Below are 11,338 nucleotides of genomic sequence, written 5' to 3'. Positions count from 1 at the left end.
CAGTTCTTAAAAAATGTGCAATAGTAATAGCAGGGTTTACGTATTTTAATTGTTCGTTTCAGATGTTCAAATTTTGGTAATATAAAGTATGGTGATGTATGCAATTCAAATACAGAGATAACGCAAACGCAATCACGGATTTTCCTAAAGAACACAGCAACTTATAGAATCTAGTACATAAGGGACATTTACTAACACAAACATTATACATGGAGACAATCTTTGTGTATGTAGTGCGATAGGAGTGATCTCCCTTGGACTACTAATCTATTCGTACAACGCGGTATACAGGTCAATTTATTCTGTTAAATACAGGTATTAAAAGTCACGTGCTTTTTGTACTCGCCGGTACTGCTTTGCAATTTTCCATTTGTAATAGTGAAAATTCTCAAACAGTCGAAATTAAGAAAATAATGTCCAGAATTTTAATTAACACATTGGTGTTAAGAAATACGAACAAAGACAATAGCATACTTGTTAAAAATACCTGTAAAATTCGTTGGCTTGGTCAGTGTCCAGCTATTTTGCGTCTCATCAGCCTGACAGATGCTACTAAAAAGAGGGCCTACACTGCTGAGGTTGGGTACATGCTGACGGGTAGGCTACGGTAGTGAGGCTGCACGCTAGATGGTATAGGATGCATACCCTATAGCGAGGTTGCATGCTGGCTAGTGTAGGCCCCATGCACTTGTGAGGTTGCGTGATAGCAGTAAGATGCTGGTGACTTTGTGCGTGCTGACTCATGGTTGAAAGCCTGAAAACATGTGTGAATTCAAATTTTCATTGACTTTGCCAAAGGTTGGTGGTTTAATCCGGTTTTGTCCACTCACAAAACCACCATCGTAGAAGTAAAGATTGTGGAGTCAGTCACAATTTATTTTATATTTTTTTCATTTATTTATTTGTTTGGTGTTTACCTCAAGAGGATTTCACTCATACGATGGCGGCAAGCATTATGGTGGGAGGAAAGTGGGCAGAGCCCGGTGTGTGCCCACCACTTACCGCAGGTTGCCGGATGGCGTTCCCACGTACGTTTACGACCTGGCAGGAAGCCTGCGTGTTCTGGGCTTGAACTCACAGCAACCGCATTAGTAGGAGGTCCTTCAGTCATTCTGCTGCTCAATTTATAAGTGAAATGTACAAATATCTCGTCTTATAAGACTGTGGATTTTGTCATGAATTTTGTCATGAGCGGGGAAAACTAACCCGACAGGCTCCAAAGAAAACGACTGCACATATACACGTACTGTACATGAAAAACCACATGTCGACCTCAGGTGGTATACGCGGTTTTTTGGTGATCCAAACACGCTACGTCGCCTATTTTGTACGGCCTAATGGTTTAGCTGTTGCAGTCTAGATTACCCGGCTAGCGAAAGCATCGAGAAGCTTGTATTCGGGGCAAAATTCTCCAGTAATGCAGCTATACACATCTATATCGATCTGCGCAATGTTTTTAAACGGAAAATATATTTCTGTTAATATTCCAGAATCTTTTTTTACGCTTGCATAAAATATTACCATTTCTAAACTTTACCCACTCATGCACACTTCGGTAAAGGTCTATTTTTTAAGGCTAAAGGCCGGAGGAGCAAGTCAAAGTGAAGCGAACATTGATCGTATACAGGAATATACCTTTCTAAACCTGTACACTTCGTTTGCAGCTATGCTGAATCATTTTGAAAGTGTGTTATGATATATCAATTAAACTGTGTCACCGGCTTTGCCTTGAAAAGTAGAAATGTGTAACACGAGTGCTCACAGCAAACTGAAAGCTAGCATGCAGGTTTTCTTAAAAGACTTGTTTGTTTGATTGGTGTTAAATACTACAGTAAAGGTTTTTCCACTTGTATTTATATATATATATATATATATATATATATATATATATATATATATATATATATATATATATATATATATATATATATATATAAAGACACATAAAGACAATCGGCTGCCTGGTAAATGCAGTAAGAGTTGGATATGTTCAGCTTATCTCGTTCAACGATCGCCGTGTTACATGACTGGTGTCAGGCTTGTGTGTGGAGGGAAACCGGAGCGCTAGGAGTAAACCCACTGACGTTCGGCTGCTACCTACCACGCCTTCAGACTTAAATCTGCAGTAAAAGTATTGAAAGCTAGATTCGAACTTGATAATTCACTGGCGGGAACGATCTGATGATCGCTCCAGCGCAGCACTTTAATCGAGGCTTATTTCCCACCAGACGATTGACCATATTTTAATGATATAGTTTGAAACTGAGCATATAGTGTAAATAAAGCCATCAACCTGATAAACTAACTAAATATCCATAGATTTGATCAGCCGGGTACCTCGAAAGGGCCAGGAGTTGATAAATAGCATGGTGCTAAATAGGCGAAATGATGATTTTTCCCGATTTCTAAAGTTTAACTACAGGACAATGAAACTATGATATCTGTAGGTTATGCTCATTCTGATTACTTTTCCGGAAAAAAATTTCTTATCTAAAAACTATATTTTACAATATTCATATCCTATCTCACGTGGATTAAATTCGGTTTGTTCTCATCGCCAGTACTCTAGTCACGTGACTTAGAAGTGGGCTGATGATTGTCTAAGAGCAGCTATGATATCATTTGAAAGCTATTGATAAACAGGCCCCCTCTCTCTGGGGAAAACCATTTTCTCTGACATACGAAGAGTAGCTAAATGCATACAGGCGAGTCAGTAGATTGACATGATTATCTCCCTTGAAAAACACAGGTGAAAATTTTACCTGGCGATGAATATTCATTAGCTTGTGTCCCACATACCTTAGTGGTGACTGTTACTTTAAACTGGCCATGGTGTAAAACGGATCATCAAAATGGGGTGGTCTACAACTTGTCTGGTGCTGCTTGGGCTTATGGCTCTCGTGCAAGAAGGTAATATAAGTTTTTCTAATAATCTGTAAAGGAATTGATGATCGGTTATGTGGACAGGTGTGTGAGTGCCTATTAGAAAGTGTGTACCTGGTGTCGGAGCGGTTCAGTTTATGCTTAAAATGGCGGACGCAGGTAAACGGAAGTTACCAAATCTTAATTTTTAATGGAGGTTCACCTAAGTTTGTGTTTGATAGTTGTACCTAGCTAATTTGCAAAGAATTAATTTTATAGAGACAGGAGTGATTGATCATTTGTACATACATTTTTGTATATCCAGATAGTTTGTGTAATGGCCATAGTATCCAACGTGGTAGCATATACATGTATATGAGGTTATATGTAATACGCAGCCAGTGTTCAGACCTTGTAGAGGCTGCCGTAGTAAATGTTCTAATCAGTTTAAAAACCAGTTCAGAGCCTTAAGGTTAGAGATTAAGACGATAGAAAGCTTATAGAGGTAAGCTAGGGTAGTTAAACATCTATAATTTTGTACTCCCCCCCCCACCACACATCCCCCACCGAAGTTACCCATCCTTCAGGTAAATGTTTATTAGGAAAACCTCCGTCTGCATTATCTCAATGTCCCCATGTCCACGATTGTTACTCCCCCCCACCTCCCAAACCACCAAACCCCACCCTACCACCAACCTCCCACACGCACTCCCCCCCCCCCCCCCCCGCCATCTGGTCAGTGTTTATTGCCCATACATCAGGGATGAAGTTGAACGAACAACTAGGATGGATTGTATTATACTCTGATCTGGCTTACAAGGCTGACAGTGCAAATGTTACATGGGATTTTGCACTTCTCTGTAGGCTTATATATATCAGAATAATAACATATCACATTTGCATACACATTCCATACAATATATGTAAAAATCCATATTACAAACAATGGAAACTGTTATTGTGTTGAAAAAAAAAACACCCCAACTAATTAACAAAATGTCTTATGCAGTAAATGGATGAGTCTTCAAAATTCTTGTGAAATAAAACCATGTCAGTATGCTTCAAAATTCTATTTGTTTTTCTCTTCAAATTACCAGTAAATATATGTGTTTTTACATTCATTTCTAGTGAAAAGTGAGTATATACATTTCTAACTGGTTTTGGGTTTTGGCCTAATGTAGTCATTTGATGTTTGTCTCCCAAGTGCTTTTCCCAATGCTTTATCATTTACATTGTTTATTCACAGTTCATGACAAAATATCATACAAATTGTAATTAGCATGACTTAATTCACATTGGTTAAACTCTATCTTGTACACAAATTTGAATCGTCTTCGTCTGTAATTGAATGGTGTACTATTGGTATTACACTAGACTAGATGTAGTGTAAAACATGACATCACTCTTTTAGAGTCATAGAAATGTCAAGAAATCGTAAAAGAAGTTGATGTTTTCAGCTTAAGAGTTCGAGCTTATGCTGTCTGTTGTAGTTAAATAGGGCCAGGATTTTAAAATTACCTCTAAATGGATAAAGAAAAAAATATATAACGTTTATCCTTGGCTTTCTTAATAAGTTTACAAAATTAAATTCTGCCTTGAAGTTAGGTCATCAACTAGCTTATGGTGCTTTAACTCAGAAACTTGCTATTAGCCATTTTCTGAAATCTCACCCAACCACACCTTACTCCAAAAACACACCTTTTAAATAGGAGAGTGACCTCAAGGGAGGTAATTCGGTGTGGCCCTATTGTAAGAATTGAACATGTATTGCACAGAAAGATCCATAAATTATATCTCAGAAGATACCAGTAACTAATAAAGAGACATTTTGACACTTCCAGACCTTGGTCATGCCCATTATTGTCAAAGATAATTGTGTTCATAGAAAATGAAGACAGTCAAATACAGCTTGTATTCCTTTCACCATCATTTAAGATTTGCAGCAGTCTTTATACATTTTTGATTATCTTTGTGATATTTTGGGCAAACATTAAATTTTACGATTTGTTTATTTCTTCCTTTGATAATTTTTTTTTTCAGCATGTACTTTTCTTTTTTATGCCATATGATCTAGCTGATCCGTTATAGAAAATTATGCATCTAAGTTTTTCACTATGGTTAATTCAAATTTAAAATTATGGTGAGTGACCAAAAGTTTTGCCCCTGATTAATCCTGAGATGGCCTCATCATAGCAATTCTGTTCATGTTCAAAAAGGTATTTTTGCCTTTGGAGGTTTCTTTGGAAGGCAGGATGATATTTGTCTGGAAAAATCTAATCTTTAGCACTAAGAGTAATTATTTTATGACATATTTGCCCCTTACATAAACTCAGAGCTTTTTGAGGGCAAATTTTAGGTCATATGCCAACAGAACGGTAATTAACTGTGTTTTACCTAGTTGTTGTTACTAATTCAGTTTTAAAACAATTCATAAAACATATTTCTTTCCATACTTTTTGTTTTGTTTTGTGTGATTCTTTGACATTCTAACCCAATTAATAAACCCTATTTGAAAAGAAGTTTAGAAAAAAATTTATGAAGAAAGTTTAGAATGACATGTACTAAGTATAACTTGCACATTAGGGATGTATAACTTGCACAACTTGCATGTATAACTTGCACATTAGCGATGTATAACTTGTACAACTTGCATATTATAAACCCTTCTATATACTATGACTTTTAAGATTTAATTTAAATAATTTGGTGTGCCAGATCAGACAGGAATTGCTTATAGCATGTGACTGATCAAATACCATTGTTGTATTATTCCAGGTACAGGGCTTTTCTGTCATCGCTGCTCCAGTTCCATGGGAGGATGTGGTGAAAATCTTAACCTGATCATGTTTCCATGGCGACCATGTGGACCCTCAGAATTTTGTGTTAAAGTTGTTCAGAAACATGGAAGTAAGTCGCTGTGTAGTCAATATATATTTGGGTTTATATGCCTGGAAGCACCTCACATTTGTCTGATTAAAACCCAGTAAAATAAGACATCATTAAAAAACTGGAGTGGCTGTCTCCATGACCGTCTCTCTCTCACTTTTATCAAATGCAGTGAATTTTGAAAACATTTTTTGGTTACTCAAGGTGAGTAAATTAAATGTGCTGTGTGGCTAGGTAAATGCATTGTCGACGGTTGAAGAGTGTGATGTGCAGCAGAATGTGCACAGCTTTGAACAGGTCTAATGACGGACAAGAGATTGTTTTTTTTTTTTCAAACTTCAAAACCCAGTCATTCCTGGAAGTAAGGCTTTTCACACATTTATTTATCTTTCCCTGTCCTGGTTTCATTTTATATGCCTTGACCATTTTTCCATGAGGCAAAAGAAGTAGTTTTTTCATGTGCCTAAACAGCTTCTATGTAAAACTTTTTTTTCATGTGCCTAAACAGCTTCTCTGTGTAAAACTTTGCATGAAGGATTTTAATTAATTCAAATCCACTTGTTCATGCAAGTATTTTTTCAAGCTTGGAATTTTAACACTATAAACAGTACATGTGTGAGACTGATATGTACTGAGAGGCACTAATATGAGCTACTCCTGGTAAATACAGAAAATTTGAATGGTGGATATAAATTTTTTGCCCAAAATCTCTGGTATAACCTGTTTTAATAACAGTTGTTTTACTGGTTACCTTTTTGCAACCTTATATCCACGATTTGAAGCATTTTTTATGTATTAATTCTTCTGCATTTTCTACTGCCGTAATGTAAATTTTTCACAGTGACAGTTTCATTTACATTGATAAAAATCAAATGGACATGGAATCATTGTTTTATTGGCCTTATTAAATTGCCATGACACATACGAAGATGAAAAAGTAAGTGGAAATTTAAAGTTTTGAATAAAAAAATAAACAAATGAACTATTTGTTATCATCTTTCAGAGGCATTTAGGAATTGGGATGGTATAGATTGACAGAGGCATTACTTATGGATAACAATTCCTGGATTTATTGTGTTGGTGACGTTTCGATGTAGGTTCTTACATAAGTAATGCCTCTGTCAATCAATTTGTTATCAGTATATTTGAAATTGGATGTTGTTTTACTCCGAAGATGATTTTCTGAAAATCCCTTGTATATTTTGGAATTTAGATAATGAAGGCTACGCTTGATCAGCCAGTCAGCACAGTTGTATTATATTGCTCTTTTCGATGTTGTCTTTTATAGGTGGTGTTAAAATTATCCGAGAGTGTGAAAGTGAACTGATAAAGGACACTCGCCATCGTCTGCGCATGCCTGTCTTGCGACGCCATGGCTACTGCATCAATGCCAGGAAAAACGACCCCTACAATCCTCAACAGACGTCAGATCCGTCGATTCAGTACTGTTTCTGTAATGACTTTAATGGGTGCAACACTGGCAGCCAGGTAAAAGTAAAATTCCTGCCAGTTGCTGTTTTCTGCGGTTTACTTACATACTTTGTTTCAAAACTACACTGAAGATGACATATGTACATACCTTCATATTATCATAAGTGTGAATATTACCAATAGCAGAAAGGGATAGAAACAATGTATATCAATGGGGAAATCATTTTAACATTTTGAATGCAATTTTTAATCGTCGGAGAGGAGATAATTATAGGTGAATACCATAGTACTTTCAGTACTGGTACATGTAGTTCACCAAAGTGGAAATATTAACATGTTTTTACTTCGTTCACATTGATAATTGATAGTTTGTTTGTCATCTACGCATACTACCCATATGTCAGAACTTCAGTCCTAACATGTACATTTAACAAAAATTTCTGTGTTGTAGAATTGTTGGCCAATCCTCAGTATAGTCATTCTTTTCCTCTTGCCCTTCAAGTTAAAAATCAAAGTATAAACGACTGCAGAAGTATAGAAGTAAGCTTTGTGAAGGATAATACATGCATGTGTTCGTTTATGGAGTTTTTATCTGTTGTCCTTGATACCATAATAGCCATTACTGTATGATAACTTTAATACTGATTTCCTAATCTCGCCTTAAAGTCAAATCCATCACTGAAAGTCCACCACCTTTTCTACCACCTTTTGTGTATATATGACCTCTTCCTGGAACATGGGTTGAATGAGCTGTAACACAGATTGTTTCCATGGATGGCATTCCCAACTGCCTTATGTCTTTACATCTGTAATTCTAGTGTCAGAAATAAGCTCTAGACATGATTGTGTATGATCAATACAGACTAATTGTTTATCTTGTACAAATTTTTACGTAGTTCATTTTTTAAAAATAGTTTGCAAATGTCTTTTCCCTATGTGTTTGAACACCATAATATAGGAACACCATATTTGGATAGAGCAGTTTGATTTACGTGTACGCGTGAATCTATAACACCATGAATTACTTGAATTCTTGTATGTAGTACATTAAATGAGCACATTGTATAGTTGTTTCCTGCCTAAACCAATGAAGTAAATTACCTGCTTGGGTTGAGCCAATAGGTATGTTTGTGTGCATGTGGTTGTGAGAAATATGAATGTATAATAATGGGATCAGACTGTTAACACACATGATCTACATGTATGTATGGATATATTCTTCCAAATCTGATAGACATATATTATGAAGTATATTAGTGATGTATTAAAAGATTATGATTAATTCATTTCAATAGTACTGTGACATAAGTCTTAATAGTACTGGTATGCGTGCATTTGTTTGGACTGGAACCACATTACCATGTCATTTCTATCAGATTTTGTAAATAAAGATTTTTATATTAAAATATCTTTTATTATTATTCCATCATTGATGAGAAGAGTCTCTTTGAAAGCAAGCATTAAAATGCTGACCAGGCAAATGCTCTTTAAACCAACACTCACTGGCACGTACCTTGCAAACCTTCCAACTTCGCAGTTGAACCAGTAAGATAAAAATTGGAGAGTAAACATACTGAACTTGAAAAGCAGCTGGAACGGTTCTAGGGGAGCTGCTGATAAAGGCACTCCATGGCCAAGTGGTTAGCATGTTAGTGCAGCACCATCACTAAAGCCTCCAGACCAATGTGTTCACTATGAGTTCATGTCCAGCTCATGCTGGCTTCCTCTCTGGCCGTACTTGGGTTGGGAAGTGGGGGAGGGGGTTGTCTGTCAGCAACGTGCAGATCATGGGTCCCCCCCCCCCATCCCAGGCTCTGCCCGCTTTCCTCCCTCCATAATGCTGGCTGCCAGTGTATAAGTGAAATATTCTTGAGTACGGCATAAAACATCAATCCAATAACATTTTGCAGCATTTGAGCAGTGACACTGCCACCACTTGGACAACATACCTGGTTGGACTGTGTTAGGGGATAGATCAAGCACTGCTGAACCCAATTTGTTAGCGTATACTGTGAATGGGTAGGTCACTAGTCATATCTGGTGACTTCAGTGTGCTGTTTTAGTGAGGCACAAGGATCAACATACAACAAAGATCAATACATTGCAGTGGTGTGAATAGTGCCAGCATGTAGTTTATCTAAAATAGCACCCTACAGTGGTTGGCTGAGTTTACAGAGAGTAAAACCTGAGGAGCACTGACAGTGTGATAGCTGTGGAATGCGCCAAAAATGGCACCAATTGAAACTTGCAATTTATTTGATTAGTGTTTTACGCCGTACTCAAGAATATTTCACTTATATGACAGCGGCCAGCATTATGGTGGGAGAAAACCGGGCTGAGCCTGGGGAAAACCCATGATCATCCGCAGGTTGCTGGCAGACCTTGAAATGTCCAAAGGCATGTACATATTAACTGAGCTCTGGTATTGACATAGGATTATTTAACGAAAAAAAATGACAGCAGATTCATCACTGGTGGTATGATATCACATTGTGACAACAAGCAGCAAGTAAAATGTGACTTCTTAAATAATACATGAGCAAAATCCTTCTGTAATTTCTCAGATTCAGAAATTGTACTAAGGAATCAGACTGGTATGAAAAAGGTACAAAATCATGACACTGTTTTTGTGTAAAATCTATAGTGTTTTATTTCATCTAAAAGCATGGTATACAGTTCTGGCTGGAAGTGTATCTACACTATACATTAGGCCAATGATCAACAAGTTAATCAGGGTAGAATACCTGAGACCAGATAAAAGACTGAAAACCCACTGTGTCAACAATGTCACACCTGATCAATCCTGCTTCAACAGATAAGTAATCATTGATTCAAACTTAACAGATCACAACCTGGAGGTCTGAACTATGGTGTCACTAAACTAAAGTCATTTCTAGATCATCCTAAAATTTGCACTGTACAATTCTGACCAATGGTGTCATTACAGATACACTATGGTTCACTCTGAAGGACACCTGGATATGACTGGGGGAATACATTTAACAGACTGATATGTGTGCTCCTGAGGGTATACAGTCGTGATGAACACAGTATTTACATGTGTACAGATTTCGGCACGGTGTAACGTATCACTGTACAGCATTGCACAATCACTTGCGTGAAGTTCATAATGCATGGGCTGGAAAGATTATGAATAATCTTGAATACCCAATTATTCCCAAAAAATTTTGACATGAGGTTTTGATATTTCACACACAATATTTGATAGATACGAGACACTTTGTGTGAAAATTTCATCATCTTGGGTAAAACGATATAAAAACAGCAACAGATTCAGAAGTGCATGTCTGAACAGTGGCATCAAACGCCAAATGTCCGTGATACAGTATACCTGTGCTACAGATTACTTTGACATATATCATGCATGCGCTCCAATGAATTGTGTCTACTAATGTGCCTACTATCCAGTACGTAATATGTTTGATAATCTAAGACTTACTTTTAAAACACTTTGAAAAATTGTGTATTTAAGAGGGTTACTTGTATTGTCTTTTTTTTCTGGCCGACTCAATATATGGACTGACAACATCAAAGTTACGTAACAAATTTTCAATCAAGAGCATAGGCGATAGCTTTTTTTGGCACGCAAATTCCAATTAAGTCAACAAATGTTTCCCGTGAATTAATTCATGGTTAGTCTTGGCAAGACAGAAGTTCTGTCTTGCCAGGTCATTTTTGTTCCACAAGACTGGTTCAGATCTACATACATATGCATACATCAACACTTCAAACTTAATTTGATATGCTCCCAAATTTAAATAGTAACTAGTAGCATGGTACTGGAATTTCTAGGAGAACCAGACCACAAATTACAGCTATTTATAGCTACCAAATCCTAAGCTGTGATCTAAACTCACGTACTGTTGTCTCCTGATCCTTTATGTCCATGACGATTTGCTTCACTTGAAGCCATATCAATACTTAACCATTGTCACAAAAGATGCAGCATACATTTCCACTATCAAATATAATGGAATTGTGGTCAGCAAAATCAAAACTTTTCTTTCTAAAAAAAAAAAATCTGCACTCACCATTCCAAAATATTTTAAGGCAGTGAAAGGTGGCGATAATATTCTGAACAAATGATGAGTTTTCAAACCATTCATGCTGGAACCACGTTGTAAGCACTGATGATGGA

The 11,338-nt window shown here is 36.8% G+C and overlaps 1 protein-coding gene across 1 annotated transcript; it reads left to right on the top strand.

Annotated features, from left to right (window-relative positions):
• Positions 1-2,792: 2,792 nt before the first annotated feature.
• LOC135466399 (UPAR/Ly6 domain-containing protein crim-like) lies at positions 2,793-8,579 on the top strand. The gene is made up of 3 exons (XM_064743847.1): positions 2,793-2,910; positions 5,638-5,769; positions 7,037-8,579. The coding sequence occupies exons 1-3, from the start codon at positions 2,853-2,855 to the stop codon at positions 7,306-7,308; spliced, it is 462 nt and encodes a 153-aa protein (XP_064599917.1). The 5' UTR covers positions 2,793-2,852; the 3' UTR covers positions 7,309-8,579.
• Positions 8,580-11,338: the final 2,759 nt, after the last annotated feature.

The sequence above is a fragment of the Liolophura sinensis genome, chromosome 6, assembly GCF_032854445.1.
Source record: "Liolophura sinensis isolate JHLJ2023 chromosome 6, CUHK_Ljap_v2, whole genome shotgun sequence".
Taxonomy (NCBI): Eukaryota; Metazoa; Mollusca; class Polyplacophora; order Chitonida; family Chitonidae; genus Liolophura; species Liolophura sinensis.
This window is presented reverse-complemented; position numbering and strand designations above follow the sequence as displayed.